Genomic DNA, 23,596 nt, shown 5'->3' on the forward strand with positions numbered 1-23,596 from the left:
GTTCTTACACTCGCTACCCTTGTGTTTTAGGCTAGCGAGTGTAAGAGCCCCCGGTAGAAACAGGATGGCACCCAGGCTAGTAATTAGGGGCCCGTGTACTATCTGTGGCGACGGGGCAAGTTGCTTCCCCGGCCGAAGGATTAGCGACAGGAGCGCGATGGTCTGGCACCCAGGCTATCACATCGCCGCTGCTTCTGATCATCCTGACCCGGTATTCAATCGGCCTCATTAAGATAACGAATGGGTTGTCAGTGCCGGTAAAGTCCGCCCGAACGTAAAGTGGGAACGAGACCATCGGGAAGCAATCAGGTGCAGATAGGAGTAAGATTTCTTGGATATCCGAGCCACCAGAATCACCGCTTAATTCTGCGGCTTGGACATCAAAGGCGCGACGCCGACTTGTATCAAACTTGAAGTCCAGAAAAGCACCTGACACGAACCGGGCTTTAACCCTGGCGTTAAGTAATGTGACTTTTATAGATTAGAAACCTGTCAGTGTCGGTGAACGTATTTATTCGGTGCTGACTTCTGTGCGCTTGGGGGGACGGGTTGGATCAAGTGCTACAGGGCTTTCAAAGAATAAGGTTTCTTTTACGCAACTTCGTTGATAGTAAAGGTGATGAGTTACATGAACAAAACAAAACAAAAACACGTTGATGAAGGTTAGACATCCAGGTGATAAGATACGCCAAAAATAATTGCTCAAGTAACTGGATAAGATTTTCAAAATCTTATCCAGTTGCTTGCGTAATTATTTTTGGCGTATAAAACAAAAACACACTTCTGAATGAAGTTGTATTTTGGAAACAATAGTTAAGTCGAGTTACATACACAAAACAAAAACAAGCAAGCCTCACTTTTAATTGAAGCTGTCTTTTGGAAAGATTTTCCTTACGTTTTATCAAGTTGTCTGTGCCGATACGGTTTGGATTAAGTCCTACAGGTCTTTCGAAGAATTCCTGTACGCAACTTTGGTGACAGTACAGATGAGTTACATGACAAACAAAACAAAACAAGTCTCACTTTTGATTGAAGTTGCGAATTGTCTTTTGGAAAGATTTTCATCGCGTCATGTTAAACTACAACTTCGACCAATGAGTGGACTTATTCGCGGTGCTGAACTTCTGTTTGGAACATGTGAGGCAGGTTTTGCAAAGGGGCAACTTTGGTGACATTAAAGTCGAATTACATGAACAAAACAACACACAATAAAACAAAACAAGCCAAGCAATATCACCTTTGAGCCAAGTTGCCTTTTGGAGAGATTTTCATCGCCACTTTTTTTAACTACAACTCCGGCTAAAAGTTACGATCTTGATCTGTTTGTAGTGTATACTCTACCCCAAAGATTGTATTTCACGTAGGGGAATACTGACTCGAGACCTGGCTGTCTCCATAAGCGACCCCCGCGCCCAGCCCTAATCCCTTTCCGACACAGTGACTGGGTTATTTGGCAGGTAATATAACTCTAGAGTCACCACCACTGTTTAGAAAGATATAAACACCGCCATAAGCTTATTCGATTTACGACAAATAGTGACATAAAGAGACTACCATTGCAAACTTTGTGCGTGGGTTAATTCTAGAGTAGAGTAGAGTAGAGTAGAGTAGAGTAGAGTAGAGTAGAGTAGAGTAGAGTAGAGTAGAGTTGAGTTGAGTAGAGTAGAGTAGAGTAGAGTAGAGTAGAGTAGAGTAGACTAGAGTAGAGTAGAGTAGAGTAGAGTAGAGTAGAGTAGAGTAGAGTAGAGTAGAGTAGAGTAGAGTAGAGTTGAGTTGAGTTGAGTTGAGTTGAGTTGAGTTGAGTTGATTCCGCCAGGTAGGAACTCCGGTTCCAGTTTAGGCCGCTCTTCAATTCAGCTCACTGTCATCTCTGGTTTCTGGGGATGGTCCAGGGCTCTGTAGTCGTACATTACTTGGTGTTGCTTCATATGACAGTCCAGTCTCTCCTTAAAAGTGTCCACACTGGGTATTCTCCCAAAATCCGTTTGTACATTGTACACGACACATTTTTGGCGCTATCCCTTTTCCATTATCATATTTCTCGCAAAACAATATTGTCCTGCAAAGAAATTTACAGCCAACGGGGTTGCCGATAAACTTGGAACGTGGATGTAAGATGGCCTGCAGCAAGCTAAATTATCTAGGGTAAAAATTCTGAAGGGCTTGTATTTCAGCTAAATTGACAAAGAAGTCCATACCGGAGATTAAAGTTGGTAAACAATGTAAACTGATCGTTTATCGGCCCCAGATCGCAGGTATAAACCACAATCTAAATCTATTTTGATAGAATAAGCATGTAGAGATAGAGTGGGCTGTTGTTTGATATAGATAATTCCTTTGGCTTTGTATTTCAGGTTTGGCTTTTGGACGTCTGAGTAAAGTTTGCGCCAAACTTACGCGTATGTTCGTAAACGCCTGAAAATTGATCACCGTTTAAGCCCCAAATATTGCACATAAATTACACACTAAGCATTTGCTGATAAATTGATAATGTTGACATGTATAGTCAACAGTTACTGAGTTAGATGACTTATTCTTGATTACTTAAGGTATTCTTGATTACAAGTGAAGTATGTATCATGTACTGTCACTAATGGAGATTTTTCAATAAACAAACAAACAAAAAATGCAGGTCTTGTATAAAGTGTTGCATACCTTAATACCGGACCAGAAGTGGACTTGTAAAAGCGTTTAGGGTCGGGTCAAAGAAGGAACAAAACTTTGGGGAACAGTTTCGGACAAAAAACTGCATCCCCCTTGTATTCCCCTTTTTGTTCTAGACCATCGAAAACCTTTCATAGATCGTGAAATTAGCCGCTCAAAAGTTCAGACCTGAGCCTGAACCTCCGGACCTGAATCCGGACCTGAACCTTAGGTATGAATGTACACAGCACAGTACTAAGTTGCATTTCATATCGCGGCACCTCTGTTCTGTCCTGAGGCGTTTCAACAGACGACAAAGTTCTGTAAAACTGATACGACGTTAAACTATAAATCACACGATCAAGTTGGTGAATGTTATGATAAATAGCCTACAAACCGCAGAATTAATTGAAACAATTGAAAGTAGATCATATAGATCATAATCTATTCATACGAAAATGTAGCCAGTAGCTAGCTGGACTATTGTCTGCATTCAGTTGTATAGATGGAGAATATACATCATATCATATACATGAGCTAAATTTGAGTACACCATAATGTGGCCATTGGAAGTTGATCATATAATCCATGATCTATTCGGATGTTGAACATTGAAGCACGGAGGTGAGATATGACCGGTATATTGATTTAAACACTGCCGAATGTACCTTGGAGACACTGGTAGCTTGAAGGTTGAGTACATTGAGTAGATACATGAGAGAAACTTCAGTGCATCATTAAACGTTGATCATATAAAACATAAACTACTCGTCTGTTGGTTGGTAGCTAGCTGGACTGTCGTCTGTAGTCAGTGAAATCCTGAAGGTTGAGTAGATGGAGTAGATACCTGAGCTAAAGTTGAGAAAACTATGGAAGGTCCGTTGAACATTTATCATGTGAATTATAATCTATCTAAGTGTTCTTTAACCTTTAAGTAAAATGCACCCTGCAGCCATCGAGTCGCTGGACTATCGTTTGCAGTAGAAGCTCGAAGATTGAGTAGATTGAGTAGATACACGAGATAAATTTAAGTACGCCATTGAAAGTTGATTACATCAATCATAATCTAGTCGGATGTTGGTAGCTAGCTGCACTGTCGTCTGCAGTCAGCTGAGCAAAATATTGAAGGTTGAGTAGATGGAGTAGATACCCGAGCTAAAGTTGAGAAAGCTATGGAAGGCCCGTTGAACATTTATCATGTGAATTATAATCTATCTAAGTGTTCTTTAACCTTTAAGTAAAATGCACCCTGCAGCCATCGAGTCGCTGGACTATCGTTTGCAGTAGAAGCTTGAAAGGTGAGTAGATTGAGTAGATACACGAGATAAATTTAAGTACGCCATTGAAAGTTGATTATATCAATCATAATCTAGTCGGATGTTGGTAGCTAGCTGCACTGTCGTCTGCAGTCAGTAAAATCTTGAAGGTCAAGTAGATTGAGTAGATAAAGTTGAGTACACCATTGAAAGTGTGTGATATGAATCATGATATTCATAATATGTTATATATAGAGGTAAAACGTAGCCAGTAGTTCGCTGGACTAGCAACTCGAGTACACTATTGAAAGTGGATCATATAAAACATGATCTATTCGTATGTTGGTAGCTAGTTGGACTATTGTCTGCAGTAGATAGAGGCTTGAATAGATTGAGCAGATAAGAGAAACTTGAGTACACCATTGAAAGTTCATCATAGAAATCATGATTTACTCGTATGTTGGTAGCTAGCTGCACTATCATCTGCAGTCAGTAAAATCTTGATGATTTAGTAGATTGAGTACATACATGAGATAAACTTGAGTACACCATTGAAGATCATTGAAAGTTGATAATATAAATCATGATCTATTCTTATGTTGAACTTTAAGCGCTGAGGTAAATTATATGCCTTGGCGAGCTTGACTATCTATCGTCTGCAGTCAGTAGGAGCTTGAAGTTTGAGTAGATGGAGTAGATACACGAGATAAACTTGAGTACACCATTGGATTCTGTAGAACTTTTATCATGATATGTTATAGTACAGAGGTAGAATGTAACCCTTAGCTCGCTAGACTATCCTCTGCAGTCAGTAGGAGCTTGAAGGTTGAGTAGATGCACGAGATAACTCCATTGAAAGTTGATGATATGAATCATAATATATTCGTATGTTGAGGTAAAATATGACTGGTTTATTGATTTGAACACTCTCGAATGCGGCCTGTAGTTAGTTGGACTGTCGTCTACACTGCAGTCAGTAAAAGCTTGAAGGTTGAGTCGATGGAGTAGATACACGGGATTAACTTGAGTACACCATTGAAACTTCATCATATAAACCATGATCTATTCGTATGTTGGAACCTTAAGCACTGAGGTAAATCATAGCCCTTAACGAGCTTAACTATCTATCGTCTGCAGTCAGTAGAAACTGGAAGGTTGAGATGGAGTAGATACATGTGTACACGAGATAAACTTGAGTGCACCATTGAAAGTAGATCATATAAATCATGATATTCATAATATGTTATATATAGAGGTAAAACGTAGCCAGTAGTTCGCTGGACTATCTATCCTTTGCAGTCAGTAAGTGCTTGAAGGTTGAGTAGATGGAGTAGATACTCGAGATAAACTTGAGGACACCATTGGATTCTGTAGAACTTTGATCATGATATGTTATAGTACAGAGGTAAAATGTAACCCTTAGCTCGCTGGACTATCCTCTGCAGTCAGTAGGAGCTTCAATTCCGAGTAGATGGAGTAGATACACGAGATAAACTTGAGTACACCATTGGATTCTGTAGAACTTTTATCATGATATGTTATAGTACAGAGGTAAAATGTAACCCTTAGCTCGCTGGACTGTCCTCTGCAGTCAGTAGGAGCTTGAAGGTTGAGTCGATGGAGTAGATAGACGAGATAAACTTGAGTACACCATTGAACGTTGATCATATAAATCATAAACTACTCGTATGTTGGTAGCTAGCTGGACTATCCTCTGCAGTCAGTAGAGGCTTCAATGTTGAGTAGATGGAGCAGATACATGAGTAGATGATTGAGAGTATCATAATCTACTCGTATATTGGTAGAGAGCAGGACTATCCACTGCAGTCAGTAAAAGCTTGAAGGTTGAGTCGATGGAGTAGATACACGAGATATACTTGAGTACACCATTGAAACCCGATATCCCTCCGCAGCTGTTGGCGGGAATCTCGCGCTTCTCCCTCCGCTGTTCCACCCGGCTGCGCGTCACCAGCATGGCGCCAGTCCGGTCTGCCCCGCGGGCACGTAGGGCTGAGTGGGAACATGTGTCAGGACACACATGCCGGGGAGGGAGGGGGTTCTCTAATGGAGGTGGGGGGGGGGTGTTATGTGTAGGGGGAGGGGGGTCTGTAGTACCCCCTCCTTGTCAGGACAAGCATGGCGCCAGCCCGGGCTGCCCCGCAGGCACGCAGGGCTGAGTGGGAACATGTGGTGCCAGGACACACAGGGTAGGGGGGGGTGGGGGGGGGGGGGGAGGTGGTTCCGCCAAGACAGGGGGGTATGTGCAGGGGGGGGTGTTGTAGGACCTTACTCCCTTCGAATTCTGGCTTACACCAGTACGACGCCAGCCCGGTCTGCCCTACAGGATCCTACAGGCATGCAGGGCTGAGTGGGAACATGTGGGGCCTGGACACACATGCCGAGGAGAGAGGGGGTCTGTCAGAGCAGGGGGGGGTATGTGCAGGGGGGTCTATATAGTGTAGCGCCACTCCGGTCTGGCCTACCGGCACGACGACCTGAGGGGGGGGGGGTCTGTAGCACCTCACTCCCTTCTGGCTTGCCCCAGAATTGCGCCAGCCCGGTCTGCCCTACAGGCACGGAAGACTGAGTGGGAACATGTGGTGTCGGGAAACTTGAGGGTTAGGGAGGGGGGTCTAAGTGCAGGGGGTCTGTGTAGGGGGGGGGTCTGTAGTAACACCCTCCTTGCTCGCACCAGCACAACACCAGCCCTACAGGCACGCCCGCCGGAGTGGGAACATGTGGTGTCAAGACACACATGGTGGGGATGGAGGGGGTCTGTCAGAGTAGGGGGGTATGTGCAGGGGGTCTGTGTAGGGTGAGGGGGTCTGTAGCACCCCTGAGTGAACACACAGACAACATTAGAGGAAGAGATGGATGGTAGTGTGCATGTCTGGCTTGGGGTTGGGGGAGCTCAGGTGAGAGCTTCATAGCCCCCTACCTTTACCACCCTCCTACCTAGATACGTGTGTCAGTCGCGTGCGAAGAGGAGATATCTTTTACTGTGGCGTGTATATTCAAGGCATTATCTATCTGACGGTTCGTTCACTTCTGATTTACGATGGTCACAACCAACAATAGCATAAAGTTTAGAACACTCAGGCTATCATGATTTTGTAAAAGATCATCGAATTCCCAAGAGACAATACTGTTGCCCCTCATTGGTTTTTACTGGTATACCGTACCGGCTGACAAGTTACAATACTGAAAGCACACTTAAAACTTATTTCATGTATTGGTTTGGCAATTTACCGTTCTGATCCGCGCGCTACAACAGATAAACTCACCATATTTCAATTATTATTTCTCAATTTTCACCATAACCATAGCCATAACTCTTCCCAAACCCCAAGAGAAGTCTAAATTGTCACCGTGAGAGTCTACTTCCTGCGTGAAAAAAAAAAAAAACGCCTTATCGGAAAGTATCCCCAACCATGCTAACAGTGCCGTTTTAATTTCTCCCTTCGGCCCTCTGATAAATACAGCTAAGTGCTTGAATTCGTGGCGCATGCATGGGCGTCTTTGGGTATTAACGGCTCCCATCGCGCTTGTAAACAGTTCTATATAAATCTTAACGATATCTTCCATGACCGAAGGAAAGCGGATAAAGTGATTAGGCAATGACCTCGTGCTATAAAATATTATGTCATCCATCGTGGAAATCATGTTGCAAATTGAAGGTCATTCGACGAAACTGTCAAGGTCATTGTTTCTTTGCTTGAATTTCATTTTTTTTTACTTGTATTTGTCTTGTAATCTATTGTAATGTAAGTTCATTTTATTCAGTGCCAAGCTGGTACTCTGGTGCAGCAATAGAATGGTCTTAAAACTTTGGAAGGTCAAGATCAAGCGTTTTTCAGATTTCTATGGTCTCTCCAGGCAATGCCTTCGCCAACAACCAGACAGAATCCTTCACGATGTCGTCCCAAATCTAATTCCGATCTAACTCGCCGCGAGGTTCCATATCTCGGGCGATAATCCTCGTTCATTATCCGACTTACGGGCACCAGATGCTGGCCGCGGTGCACCGGCCAACCATGCACGAACTCTCGCGAGAATCGATGAGAAATGACGCACGTCACGCGGAGCGGTCTCGCGAGAGTTGATGAGAAATGACCCACGTCACGCTGGAGGCCTGACGGCTGCCGCCGTGCCCGGTAGTCGTGGCGGGAAATGCCGGCGATGCCAGCTATGCTGAAATGACACCCTGCAACCGGCAGTGACGCGCTTTGAGCTGATATGGCTGGCGTTTAGCGTACATAACTTCACTCAAGCTGGGTCGTTCACTAGAATCCACTTAAGCTTTTAGTGAAGATGACTGAATCAAAAACCGTCATGTCCTATCGGTCTAGCTACTACAGGTGGTTGTTGCAGCACACACAAAGGTTGTTACAAAAAAGTTAACATGAGTATGGACATCTACACACCTGTAGATGAACTTCTCTGGTATAATGTAGTACTTGACTAACTTGTTTTGATATTTTGATCTGAGCTTTTGGGTTAGCCCGTTGCAGTCTCACCAGTAGAATATTCACTTGCTCCACTTCTCACCATTGTTCTCTTTTACTGAAATAATACTGTTATAATTAATGTTGCATTTAGCACACTCAGGCAACTTGCAAACTAAACTTCACTCCATAAGTGTACTGAGAAGCAGGTGAATTGTGTTACCCATACTGTCAATCGAAAATGGCAGTTACAGTCTTTCGGGGTCGTTGAACTGACAACAGCCTAACAGCTTAACATATCTATTCAGAGTTTGGGTATAAAACCTGTTCTCCAGTCCTTTCCTTATCATATATAGTCACAGCGGATGCTGTCTGAAACGTCTGACCGTTTGAAAATTTAATCCAGTTGCTTGAGTAACTATTTTTGGCGTATCTTATTACCTGGATGTCTAACCTTCATCAACGTGATAACAGCTATTCTTGACTTGCAAACAAGAACATTCAATAACGTTAGGCAAAAAAGGTTCTCCCTCTCTATCCTTCTCTCTCTCTCTTTCTTAATTTTCTTTTAGATCTGATGTGTAGATTTTACATTATCTCTTGAACGTTTGGCTCAGAATCACCGAAGTTGTTTACAACCCCCGACTTGAACCATGACCAATTTTTCATCTCTCTTGGCTCCGGTACTGTCCAGATTGTCTCCCTCCCAGTCCGCTCTGTCCGTCACCCAGAAACGTTCGGCATGTCCATCAATTATCATTTACAGGGGACATTCCTCATCCGACACCGGTAAATTACGGCGCGGAGTCGCCCTGCCCCGCCGTTCTTCAACTTGACCTTATCGACCCTGTTCTGCCGCAGGGCGGTTCTTAATTCCACAATTATGAGACGCGCTTGTGGCCGGGCTGCTAGCGCCAGTCTCTCGGGGCAGGGCAGGGGGCCTCCCGGGAAGGCAGCAATGCCAACCGCGGGGGAAACATCGGCCTATTTCCTGCCCCGCACGCCGAATGTCTGACTCAAGTCACAACCAGAGGATGTGCGTGTTTGAGAAACGGCACATTTGTCGGGCCAGGACGGCGGTTAATTCTTGACTTGACGGATAGTACGTTTATCCTGGTCAGCGATTAATCCTTGATACACCAGTCCCTAATCCGGATTTGAGAAACGGCACATTTGTCGATCCGGGATGTCGATCCATCTTTTTTTTTTTATTTAAGGGCAAAATGGGGAAATAAATTCCATCTATTATTGCTGAAAGAATTAGAAATACGATCACTATTAAAATCAAGCATATTACTTGGACATTCGTCCGGGCTTGAGAAACGACACTTTTGTTCAGCTTGGACAACTATTGATACGAAAACAAGCGTTAATTCCATTTGTTGTTGCTGGAAGGATTCTCATAGTCTGGGTTTGAAAACTGGTAACGAGCTCAAGTGATTTATGTACGGGGGTTTGGAAATGACTCTCATTCTCACTTGACACTTTTGTACTTTTACACTTGACCGCTTAAGTCAATGATACCATTTATCGTGACGTGTTGAAATTTGGTTTCAGCTCCAAGGTCATCTTCAATTTCTCTTTTTTCTTCTTTTTTATTGAAAAAGCAACTTTTCCACGGCTATAGTATTGGGCCTGCTGTAGCTTCATAATTACTCAATCTTCCTGCACGGTGAAGAACGAAAATTCCCAAGATTGTAAAAAATAGTTGAGCCATGACCTTTAATCTTCAGCCTCAAGGTCACCGACACAGGAATTGTTTTCCTCTCTGTAATGCCGAACAATTTGGGGTTTAGGATGTCCATGTACCACTGAAGACATGGTAGATGTGTAAGCCTGGCTTGACCTTGACTGCACTAACCCATCTTTTAGACGGCCAAAGTATTGGGCCTATTATTGTACCTTCACCATTTCCCTATCGTCCTGTGTGTGAAGAACGAAAATTCCCAAGATTGTAAAGATAATTCAGCCGTGACCTTTAATCCTCAGCCTCAAGGTCACCGACACGGGAATTGTTTTCCTCTCTGTTATACCGAACAATTTGGGGCTTAGGACGTCCATGTGCGATACACGTGTGGTGGCTTCTTTAGCCAGCGGCGTGCGTGCATCAATGGCAGCCGAGGACATCGTCAAGGAACATCTGTCTTAAGCCAATCTATATCTTAAGAAAACAGCTTAGGCAAAGACGTATTTCTTCCCAGCTAAGATTTGATTGTTGTTATTTTGTTAGGTATCTGTAGAAGGTATGTTGACCTCACAGGAGTCCTGCAAACAATGATTCATATGAGTATATTGTTATTGATTAGTTGATCGAAGACCTTTATTGTACACACATGCCTACTAGACTCTTCACAAGTCACAACGAAAGAATTGTTCACGGATACATGGTTGTAATGTAAGAACAGATATGTTTTATGAGCAAACATATTCTAAACTCATTTGAAATATGAATTTATTTATATCAAATATGCGTTAAAGGAAGGGAAAACAGACTATATTAGTCTATAAAGTTATTGTTTGGTTTGACAAAAATTATTATCCCATGTGTTTGTTGAAAAGAAACTCAAACACTGCAAATGTATCTATTTGCTTCAACTTTACAGAAGGCCCATAAAAGTCGTCTAATCACTTTGTCCGACGTTGATTGGCATACTTATCTGTTGGTTTAGACGACAGAGACTCCGAATCCAAGAAGAAGAAGAGGAAACAGCGCAGAAACAGAACGACCTTCACCAGTCAGCAGCTACAGGCGCTGGAGAAGGTGTTCGAGCGGACACACTACCCGGACGCCTTCGTACGGGAGGAGCTGGCCAGGAGGGTCAGTCTCAGCGAGGCAAGAGTACAGGTGGGTACAGCTACAAACAGACAGACAGACAAGTACACACACACACTACCCGGACGCCTTCGTACGGGAGGAGCTGGCCAGGAGGGTCAGTCTCAGCGAGGCAAGAGTACAGGTGGGTAGGGCTACAGACAGACAGACAGACAAGTACACACACACACTACCCGGACGCCTTCGTACGGGAGGAGCTGGCGAGGAGGGTCAGTCTCAGCGAGGCAAGAGTACAGGTGGGTAGACAAACAGGTGGTTACACGGACAGACAGACAGGCAGACAGACAGACAGACATACAGACAGACAGACAGATGGATACATACACAGAGACAAACACACTCAGTCTTTATCGAGGCGAGAGTACAGAAGGCTATCATAGTCAGACAGACAGACGGATGGACGGATAGACACATGGACAAATACACGGACAGTCGTATACTCGCACATACACAAACACAACGTGTGAAAATTGCATACACACTTACAAGCACTAAAACAAATGAAAGGGTTAGTAAATGACATAAGACATAAACACTGGCCTTTACAAGACCAACACTAAAATATACATATAGACAGACTAGGGTAACAAATAGACCGACACAATACCGCTGACGTAAACAATATTGATGCCGCGAGTGGTGAAATTGAAAAGAAGGGCACTTCCACTACCAAGGACGTCGCCTGAGACCAACGATGTCGCTAACCATAATTGACTGAAAGGATCAGAGGGGTCATTTTTGTGACAGAAATTTGGATACAGTTTGCATGACTCCGTACATTTCGGCATGTTTTCTCCGCGCCAGCCGTTGGGTATCAGGATACTCGATTCCGCAGAAATGGCAGAAAAGTCGGTTCTGTCGTGTCTGTGATTTATGTGGGTATTAGAAGTGCTACTGACGACAGGCCAGACGCCAACGGGGTACCTAAGGTACTTTATTAAGCCAATCAGCTAACATACATTTATCATTAAGTAGCTGGTCTTCCTGGACATAAAACATGGACATACAATTTCATAAACGTCATTACTGTTATTCACAGACTACATATAAATCAAGTTGACTGACTTATACACATATAGGTAATAAGCTCCTGTCAAGCAGATTGTATGCGATATATGGCAAACTATTCCATATACATACGGACCTGTACATGGAAGTCCTTTTTCTGTCACTTGATTGTGTTTTTTATCGATATCAGTCTGTATGTATTTTTGCTGGCGTATATTGTAATTGTACTGGTTGTTGTGTTGCAAGGTTCCTCTAGGACTAGGAGGCATGGGGCCAGATATAAAAAAGCCCCTCCCCCCCTTCTTGTCATTATTATAGGAGAGGGTGTTGCGAAGCCACATTTACAATGTTACGATTTTGTTATTATACTTTTAAGTATGTTTGCAAGACCCATTTTTGAAAATGGGTCTTGCCGACCTTTTAGAATTTTTGCCAGCACTACATGTAATACTTAGTAGCTGAACGCTATGCAGTAGATTCGATTTGCAAACTGGCAAAATATAAGTCAAGCTTAAGTAATACTAATGCCAGTTGACCTGTAGCGTACTATTGGCATATTTCAATAGATGCTATCCGGCATAGTTCCTCTTCGTGTCACGTATGTTTATAGATGTATATCAGTCGTGCCGGGCAGAATTACCGGGCGTACCAACTGGTCCGCTACACCTACACCTGCCGTACTTACTTGCACCGCAGACATTCCCACAACACTATCTCGCGGAGTTATGTAGCAGCCAAACTAGCAAAAGGCACATAAAAGACCCATTGCATATAATAAATGTCCGGTGCTCCTTTGTAGTAGAATTGTATAGAATTGTGTTTTTAACAAATAAGTTTATTGCAAATTCCTGCCCGAAGGTTAATTGCAAATAACATACATAATAGAGACGTTGCTTGCATAATTCCTGATGGTGCCATGAATGTTTTTAATGATCGTGTCGGGCATGATTATCCAGCGTACCAACTTGCCCGCTACACCTGCACTTGCGTACATGCACGGCAGACATTCTCGCCACAATACAGCTGTCCCGTGGGGGTTTGGCGGGAAACTCGCCGTCTCGAGCCCTGCTCAAGTCTTGTCTGCTCGCCCCACAGCGTGGTCTCTGGTCCACATTTCTCGCTACTCGAAACGCAGCACGTATGAAGGTGTCTTAATCTTACATGACAAGACAAAGACGCGACAAGTTTAAGCTGCAACCTAGTAATTTGCCAGCACGTCTGAAAATCCTGAAACCAACGAACAAGTATGGCGTTTACTCAGCGTGGTCTCTTGTTCACATTTCTCGCTACTCAAAACGCAGCAAGTTTGAAGGTGTCTTAATCTTATATGACATGTCTAAGACGTGCTAAGTTTAAGCTACAACCTAGTAATTTTTCAGCATTTCTGAAACCGACGAACATGTATGACGTTCACTCAGCGTGGTTGCTTGTTCACATTTCTCGCTACTCAAAACACAGCACGTATGAAGGTTTCTTAATTAATCTTACATGACAAGACAAAAGCGTGCCAAGTGTAAGCTACAACCTAGTCATTTTTCAGCACTTCTGAAGCCAATGAACATGTAAATGTTTGGCGTTCACTCAGCGTGGTCTCTTGTCCACATTCCCCGCTACTCAAAATGGAGTACGTTTGAAGGTGTCTTAATCTTATATGACAAGACTAAGACGTGCCAAGTTTGAGCTGCAACCTAGACATTTTTAAGCACTCCTGAAACTAACGAACATGTATGGCGTTCACTCAGCGTGGAGTCTTGTCCACATTTCTCGCTACTCAAAACGCAGAACGTTTGAAGCTGTCTCAATCTTACATGACATGACTAAGACGCGCCAAGCTGCAACTTAGTCATTTTTCAGCACTTCGTAATTAAATCAATGCACATGTTGTCCATTCTTCGTAGATAATGACAATTAGGGTAGAAAATTATAAAAAGATGATCTTCTCTGGGCTTTTTTTTCAAATTTGAAGAAGTAAATAATAACGCACCCCACGCGATAACATAACGATACATTATCATCTATTCATTATAATGACAAATTAAATCTGAACAGTTTAGTCAGTTCTGAAACCAGCGTATCATGCACGTTGACAATTTGGCGAAATGCCCTTCAATCTAAAATTGCTTCACGACGTCGACGACAACCTGTCAACAAACGTTTGGTTTGTCTGTGCGAAAATTCTGTTCTCTGTCTGGCCTTGGCTTCAGCGGTGTCAACCTTTTTAGCTTTATAGGGAACCTGGATCGTCGGTACAAACGTAATTGTAACACCTGCTCTTTTTGCACAGCGATCTTTCTTTTCGATCTTCGCTGAAACGTATTTGAGCTGCGATGCACAATTATCAATGTGAAAGAAAGTAGCACGTACGAATTTGTAAGTTTAAATAAGAGACTTGTCGACGAGACAACGCCACAGTTTGGAGACAAAGCATAGTACAGAGATACACGTTGTTTTAAAATCCCTGCAACTGTACAACATTAGTGATAGCAAATTAGGCACTCCGCAATGTACTGCGCTGGTTAATCAACTTTGCTTCACAACTAGAAGCAATCAACGAAAAGTTGCATGATTTGAATGATGCCCTACCTATTCAAACTCTATTAATGCCAGATTATGTCACGGGGAGTAGCCGGTCACACATGTTTCGTTTTAAGATATAATAGTTCAATTTAAACGTGATAAAAAAGTGCAAACCTAGGCCTACCACTGGGGCGGCCCATAATTGAATGAATTGAGTCTTTCGCGTAAAACGACTAACAATTAAAACTGCTGACCTGTCTCTGAACAAAACTCGCCGTTTTTTATTTATTTTACCAGAGTTGACAGTAAAAGATGGCGGTTCAGACTAAACAGAAGGTACTGTAAATGCAGAAATGTTCGCGGTTTTTGCGGCGACCGTTTCGCCGCGAACTTAAAGCCACCGCGAACATTTTGCCCAATACTGTAGCAGTATGTGACTATAGCGCTGCTGCAAACTTAAAACCACCGCGAACACCATTTTCGCCTTAGCGCGAAATCAAAACAACGCGAACTTAAATGCATTTACAGTATTTTGCCAGCAAGTCCATCTGTGCTTCCAGCCTCTAACGGCTTACTAACGCACAATTTGGCACTCGTAGAAAAACCCAACTCACTTTTTACACGAGAAAAAAAGGACCACCCACAATAAAAAAAATATGTAAAGCGCTAGAAAGGAGTGGGGTAATAGAATAGAAACGTTTTTTTTTTTCTTACGTATTGAGAGAAAATACAATGCAAGTAACTTCCCAACACATTATGTTGATTGCACTGTAACAGGTTTAAAGGGTTTTGATTGAATTCCTAAAGGCATCAAATTGCGTGGGGCTGGTGAAACAAAATGTTATTGTCGTAATCAGAAATCGAAATCTTGTAGTACTTTTTTTTATATAAACTGACTTTCCGCTATATATACACATGTAATTAGACGGCGATTGTTGCACTGGTCCCTCTGCCAAACTGTCCGGGACCCTACTGTTTGATGGTAACGAGTAGAGAGTGGAGTTGATAAATTTTTCACTTATCGTGCCAACTGCCCCTTTAGCAACGTCTCACCCTGAGCCAATTCTATTATGTAATGACGCGCGCTCAGAGTAAAGCTTAAGGACGTGGGCTTGAGACACTTACTGCAAAGAACACATACAGTGATTAAAACAGAAATAACATGTGCGAGTTTGTTTGTATGTATGTGTGTGTGTGTATGTGTGTGTGTGTGTGTGTGTGTGTGTGTGTGTGTGTGTGTGTGTGTGTATCCTGTGAGTGTGTCGGTGTGTCTGTCTGTCTGTGTGTGTGAATGTGTGTGTGTGTTTGTGTGTGTGTTTGTGTGTGTGTGTGTGCGCGCGCGCGCGCGTGTGTGTGTGTGTGTGTGTGTGTGTGTGTGTGTGTGTGTGTGTGTGTGTGTGTATTTGTGACCGTGTGCGTGTTAGTGCCCCTATAACCCAGGGGTGTGTTCCTACATATGTGCTCAGCGGGCGCAGGTCGGGTCTGTGTTTTGGGGTTGGGGAAGATAACTATAGTGTATAGGTAGCCACCAAGGTGTGTACTGTGTACGTACATGTGCGGCCCAGCGGGCGCCCTGTAACTGCCAGTATCTGTCTGTGTGTGTGTGTGTGTGTGTGTGTGTGTGTGTGTGTCTGTGTGTGTGTGTGTCTGTGTGTCTGTGTGTGTACACTACAGTATACAGGTTACTGGTAGCCACCAGGCTAGCCGAGGGTGTGTACTCCGTACGTACATGTGCGGCCCAGCTGGCGCCCTGTAACTGCCAGTATCTGTGTGTGTGTGTGTTGTGTTGTGTGTGTGTGTGTGTGTGTGTGTGTGTGTGTGTGTGTGTGTGTGTGTGTGTGTGTGTGTGTGTCTGTGTCGGTGTGTGTACACTACAGTATACATGTAGCCACCATACCAGGCTAGCCGAGGGTGTCGACTGTGTACGTACATGTGCGGCCCAGCGGCCGCGCTGTCACTGCCAGTGCGCCATCATGTATGTGTGTGTGTGTGTGTGTGTGTGTGTGTGTGTGTGTGTCAGTGTGTGTGTGTGTGTGTGTGTGTGTGTGTGTGTGTGTGTGTGTGTGTGTGTGTGTGTGTGTGTGTGTCTGTGTCGGTGTGTGTACACTACAGTATACATGTAGCCACCATACCAGGCTAGCCGAGGGTGTCGACTGTGTACGTACATGTGCGGCCCAGCGGCCGCGCTGTCACTGCCAGTGCGCCATCATGTATGTGCATCGGCGGATCCAGGATTTGGGGAACGGGGGGGCGCAACCTCAGTCGTGGCCGAAGGCCACGAAGTCGCGCAGCGTTAGCTGCGCGGGGGGAGAGCACGAGAGGGGGTGGAACCCCCTCTCGTTGGGGGGGGTCTGGGGGGCCTCCCCCGGAAACTTTCTAAAATCTAGATGCTCTCTGGTGCATTTTAGAACCATTTCTGAGCAAAATAAACCCCGGCGTGATAAAGTTTTTTTACGTAGAATCCGCCAGAGGGGCGTCCGCCCGTCAATTGAGGCCAGATCTGATTTGGACGGCCTGGACTCTGACAGATATTTTGCTGCGAAGTCGGTAAAAAAATTGAGAAATGCGCACGGTCATTTTGTATTTTCCACTGAAGCTGCGGACGTGGTGGGAAAGATCCCACGCTGGCACTTGTCGGCGTTCATCATCATATCTTGCCGCTCCACGGCTGTAGCCACTGACGGGCAGTCGGGTTGGCCTCACGTAGATCTTCGTCCGTACTTGTCGGCGTTGATGTGGACGCATTAAAAGTAACTACCTTCTTCAACCATGATTTGCCTCTGAGTCTCAAAATAAATTAAAAAGGGAGGCTAATTACCGTCAACAGTAGTATAGGAATCTTACAGGAACAACAGCCTTGTTTTTATAAGAAGGAAGCCTACGGTGAACTTCCAGAGTTCTCTGTTACGCATTGTTAGCAGTCCATGACCGGGGGCGGTGAGCGGCACGCCTCAAAAACATCAAACTCACGCCGAGCCGCTGTGCGGCACGCCCCCCGTAATCTCTAAGAAAATTTCTGTGGCAAAAAAGTACCGACGGCCTAGTCTCCAAGCAGACCTACGGGTTGGCAAAGACCGTATCCAACAGGCAGAAGGAGTTTTCATAGCCAACCTTAGATTGCACTATAAGCTCCTTCTTCCAGTTGGATACGGTCTTTGCAATCTATTGGGTCTGGTTGGAGACTACCGACGGCCTTACGTCCGCGGGGAATTTTCGCTCGAACAAGGAGCACCAATCAAATATGTTGCTGTTGTCCCTCATTGTGCCCTTTTTGCGGTGCTAAAGATTCTACAAGCGGTTATATCTTGAACTGGGACAAACTCGGGCCAAACTTGAAAGTCACGAATGTTGATAGCATCACAACGCAACAAAGCACAAAAGCAAACACATCGATACATACAAAAATTAATATGTTTTCCAGAAATCAATACAAATCACTTAAATCTCACCCAAACGTCTTACATTATAATCCTAGGATTTTATATAGACAAGTATTACAACGTGTATTAACATGCAATGTGATCGTGATCTCCCTCTTTTATGCTTGGATGCAGTGAGTACACCGAGTACAGCTGAGTACAGCCATCTTGTCCAAAGTTGTGTCGCGATTTTGCTCAATTTGACGCAAATGCTAGCTCATATTTGGCAAGTAGCACGATCGACTGCACGACGCATACGCAGGAAACGGAAATAGTACGTACGGGGTAAAAGCAAACCGGGAGCCGAAGCACGCAGCTTTTTATATAGAGACACAACTTTCTATTATATAAAAGTCTCTATGGCTGTAGGACTGTCTTGGCTGGCGGTTACGATTTTGCCACCGGAGGATCATTAATTTTCTAGCATCGACCCTACATTGAACCGGCCTTGATGTCATGTGGACTATTTTGATGGTAATTTACCTGCCCTGCTTTTTTGACCCACAAATGTATCTATTCTATCGTCACTTAACTAGTTCCATACTTGGTCACGCTGGTTGTCAATTGTAACGTTATGTTTGTAAATAAACTACAGTCTGGGAATATTACTTGTAAGTTCATGTTTGCTTACCTTTCCATGCTAGCAACGTTCGCGGGTAACCCCCGGTGTTAGCGACATAAAATCGAACTCTTCGGTCGAGAACAAACGAATGAACATAGAATGAAATCTATGGGAACATAACTGATATGGTAGCCGGTTTTATCAAAGGTTTTACGGTAATAGTATTTTCCATGTCCAATGTGAAACTTGGTCGACGGTACTTACGTACCTGAAAACACGAGTATATAAGTAAAACAGCGTGTGATAAGTATACAGCAACGTGTGTGACAGCATAGTCTACTGATTTCCAGCGTTTTTGAAAAACAATTTGTTTGGGGAGTCACCGCCGCCCATCGATGATAACATCAACGGCGGCGTTAAAAGATTCGCCTTTAGAAATGCAGGAAATTGCGTTTATGAATGAATGAACTTTATTGCTCGACAGTTGTTAAGCTGTATGGCAACAATTACAAAGCAAGCAATATAATAAAACTAGTATTTTCTAAAAACTATGACAACCAGAATATTTTTGATGGCTTGAAAATCCTAACTAAATTTCTCGGGAGAGGATGACCCCGCCCCGGACCTCGATTGCCAGCGCCGCTTTCTGGGCTGGCGGGAAGTCTTGTATCGTTGCAGCGCTTAAACCTAATCAATCTCTAATAATATCTATACTGAAGTCAAAAACTCTGTAGAATTAACAGAGCTGTCTTTTCATCTGAGCGGATTAATAATATAAGGTTGATCCTCGGCACCTAGCCTTGCCCTCAACAACAGTTTTGGCCGGTTGGCTTGTGTATTTTTTTTTTTTTGACGACGCGAACGGGGGGGCGCGCGCCGGGTGCGCCCCCCTCTGGATCCGCGGATGATGTGTGTGTGTGTGTGTGTGTGTGTGTGTGTGTGTGTGTGTCAGTGTGTGTTTGTGTTTGTGTGTGTGTGTGTGTGTGTGTGTGTGTGTGTGTGTGTGTGTGTGTCGGTGTCTGTGTGTGTACACTACAGTATACATGTAGCCACCAGGCTAGCCGAGGATGTTTTCCTCTGTACGTACATATGCGGCCCAGCGGGCGCCCTGTCACTGCCGCGTCCATCCATCTCCGACCCGCCCTGCGCCCGCTAATTCCGCTCAGACGCCACCGGGCCACGCCGTAACCGCCGATATTGGAACATAACGAGCCCCACATGTTTCCCGGGTAACGGGACACCAGAAGTTGTGCCGCTGCGTAATTGAAAGTTGTTGCCTGGGGATAAATGTTTAACGAACTGGGAGAAGAGGTCGGGGTTGTCGGGCGAGGCGGGCGGCGGGGTCCAACAATTGGCGCCAATGAAAGTCGAATTAAAGGCAGGGGAAGGGGTCCCGGCTGGCAGGTTTTATGGAAGCGTGTCCCGAAGTTTTGATGGGGTCTCCTGCTCTTAATTAACGGACGCACGGCGGCGGCGCGCGTAGATCGTCTGTCTGACTCCCCCGCACGACATGGGTAACCAGGTGTCGTGACCTCTGACCTGCAATCCTTCCCGCCATTGATCCCTGGACAGACGAGATAACAGGTTGTCAGACGATAGGTTGGCTTGACGTAAATGCGCGGGAAGCCGGAACAGGTGAAGATAAACAAGCAGAACCCATGGCCACTGGCCAGGTCGGATTTTAACCTTCTCCCTGCTGCCTAACTCTCACGGTAACCAATTGGAATCGGGTGCCAAACCGCTACTTCAGTGTGCTAAAAAGGTTAAGCAGTATCTAACGTTAGTAGCGTATACGTTGATAAAATGATCCCCGGACGATGTATCATGTAATATTAACCAAAGAATGTCAAGGTTATCTTAGACGTCGCCTTGAGATAAAAAAGAACCTGCGAGTAATAATCCGTATCATCAGATGCCCATGATATTCAGGCCTTGCCTCATAATTTTGTTGTTTTCCTCTGTCCTTTTACCATCTATGACAGCTTATGGTCAGCTTATTTTGTCAACTTACGAATGTGCTCACTTTATTGTAACATACCCGTTTGCCGTCCGCCCAGGTGTGGTTCCAGAACCGGAGAGCGAAGTTCCGGCGCAACGAGCGGACCCTGCTGCAGACTCGCAACGGGCTCCTCAGGCAGGTGCACCCCGAGGGCGTCTCCATCGAGCAGCCGATCGCGCCCCGACCGACGCCGATCGCTCCCGACTACCTCAGGTAAGAGCCGAGCGCTCCCGAGTATGACGTAAAATATACGATCGCTGCCGACCTACGCCGATCGCTTCCAACTATCTCAGGTAAGAACCGACCGCTCCCGAGTATGACGTATGCACACAATCGCTGCCGACCGACGCCGATCTCTCCCGATGACCTCAGGTAAGAACCGAGCGCTCCCGATTACCTCAGGCAAGAACCGAGCACACCCGACTAACGCCAATCGCTCCCGATCACCTCAGGTAATATCCGAGCACTCCCCGAACAATGCCGATCGCGCCCCGACCGACGTCGATTGCTCCCGACTACCTCAGGTAAGAACCGAGCGCTCCCGACCGACGCCGAGCGCTCCCGATTACCTCAGGTAAGAACCGATCGCTCCCGACCGACGCCGAGCGCTCCCGATTACCTCAGGTAAGAACCGATCGCTCCCGACCGACGCCGATCGCTCCCGATTGCCTCAGGTAAGAACCGAGCGCTCCCCGAACAATGCCCATCGCACCCGATTTCCCGAGGTGTAAAGTGTGCGGTTGCGCCATTTTTATATGATTACGCGTAATCTTTACTGACAGAAAAAACACAGCAACTTCCGTAAGGTCTTCTGCAACTTAAGTATCTTACATACAAACGAACAAGCAAGTGGATACAGTACAGATGTATTCTAATGTCAAAAGATCACCTTTTCAAAATATTTTAATGTTACGTTCTTACTTTGTTTTTCTCAGCTGGTCGTCGCCGACGTCGCCGTACAACCCAATCGTGTCTCACGCCAGCGTCGTTCCCTCCACCTGTTCCATCACACCTGGTCAGAACGTGCACGTCGGTTCCAGCATCGCTAACCTGCGCCTGCGCGCTAAGGAGTACAGCCTGCAGCACGGCTCTATTACCGCCTGAGGGCGCTGCTATGTACAACACCTGTAGTTTTTACGTCATAGCTTTTAGAAAAAGACAAACGACGATTTTAACTTGTCAAGCTCAAAGGTACTAGTGTAATATGCTTAATTAAGAGTAATAATTCTTAGATTTTGAAATGGATATATTTTCAATGTAAATTGTTTTATATCCTTTATAGACATAAGTTGTACATGTATTAAAGTCAGAGACTGTATGTACGGTAAGCGAGCTTAGATAGTATCATTATTGGATCAGATGACGTCATATTGTCGTCATAACAGCGTACCAACCCAAACGCCCTAACTGGCCTTTTTCCAAACTATTGATCGCTGAAGACTTTTTTACTACGATTTAGATTTTCATAATTACACTGAGTTCAATACTTTTCGACATCTGTGAACTCATTGGTCAGTGCTTGAGATGTGACCTTTGAGATTCAAGCCTCTTCTGCCTTGAAGAACGATGCCTCTGCTAAAGTAGATCTCAGAGTTAGGGAAAACATATATTTTGATTCCCTGATATAGTGCCTTTTCTAGAAGTGCCTTTCGACGCTATTTCGGTGCCTTTCAAGGTTTTTAATATACAACTATGACTCTGCGTAAAAATAATTATGGCATTCCCTGTTCCTGTTTGGGAACACATGTAGTTTTTAAGCTTTTTTAGAATTGTATTTAAAAAGCAGATATGTGAAGCTATGTGATATTACGATAATGAATATGTATGTTTTAAGCTGTATCCATTTGTATTTCAAATAAATTTCGTGCCATGTTTACATTGTGTGATTTTTGCGTTTTCTTCTTACAATCCAGTCGTTAAAACTCTCTATCTCTAGCTAGAGTGTGCATGACTGTTGAATACATATTACAATAAAGTGATAGAAGAACGGATGTTTTAGAATATTTTCTAATGTTCCACACTTTTTCTGGCCAATTTCGTCGCAGTGACTTCGAATACAAATGTATATAGCTAAAACAATTATTCTCTTGGCCATGTTTCTGTTTGACATCAACACACACGTCTAAACCGATGACAATGTATATCGTTCCAAGAACGGTTGCACTTCAAGACTACATCAAAAAGGGGGTCCATTATCGAACTTGACCTTTGTTTTCCCGACCCATATCGACCTACCAAATATTTGATATAAGGATCCATCCATGGCTTTTCGAGCCATGTTTGTCACACACAGACAGACAGACAAACGGCACTTAAAACATAACCCTTTTGACAAAGGTGATCAATTGTCAGCGGTTACTTAGGCAGGGATCTAGACCTTTATAAGTAGAAGCACGCGACCAATAGGTCCGGTATTATACCGTGCAAACAACTGATACAACACGATCCTCGGGTAATCTGTGACCTGGCAGGACACCATTTACCTTACCACGCCAGGCCGGGCCACCCAAACTCCGCGCTACTCCGCAAATGTCCTCCCACAGAGCCAGAAATCCGGGTAATTTCCCGCCCTCGCTCGGCGGATCTTTTGGTTCTGACCTCCCTAAGATTTCCTACAAAGTTGTAACTCTGGGGTTAAACTGTTTAAGTGGCTATTACCCGCCTGCCCCCTGGACACAAAGGGTCCCTGTATAGCTCAAGAGTAGACTACGATAGAGTAGAGTAGAGTTGATGGTCAGGTAGGCTGTTCTTCCCATTTAGACCGCTCCTTATTTGTCTCTTGTTGAACCGACCAGTGTTCTGTGGTTATTCTTGACGGGGTGGTTCTCAATGAAGTTGTCGAATCTTGCTTCGAAAACATTTACTTAGGGTGCATTGAGGACTTCAACTGGTTAAGTTTAGCCTCATATCTTAG

At 44.5% G+C, this 23,596-nt stretch overlaps 1 protein-coding gene across 1 annotated transcript in view; it reads left to right on the forward strand.

Moving 5' to 3' along the window:
- The window catches only part of LOC136442221 (paired mesoderm homeobox protein 2-like), a 35,335-nt gene extending 12,779 nt beyond the window's left edge, over positions 1-22,556 (forward strand). Inside the window, exons 2-4 of the mRNA XM_066438974.1 lie at positions 11,014-11,189; positions 20,741-20,895; positions 21,618-22,556. Of these exons, the coding sequence (XP_066295071.1) occupies positions 11,014-11,189; positions 20,741-20,895; positions 21,618-21,786 (500 nt within the window). The 3' untranslated portion in view covers positions 21,787-22,556. The remainder of the gene's footprint in view (positions 1-11,013; positions 11,190-20,740; positions 20,896-21,617) is intronic.
- Positions 22,557-23,596: the final 1,040 nt, after the last annotated feature.

Source organism: Branchiostoma lanceolatum, chromosome 9, assembly GCF_035083965.1.
Source record: "Branchiostoma lanceolatum isolate klBraLanc5 chromosome 9, klBraLanc5.hap2, whole genome shotgun sequence".
In the NCBI taxonomy this organism is placed as follows: domain Eukaryota; kingdom Metazoa; phylum Chordata; class Leptocardii; order Amphioxiformes; family Branchiostomatidae; genus Branchiostoma; species Branchiostoma lanceolatum.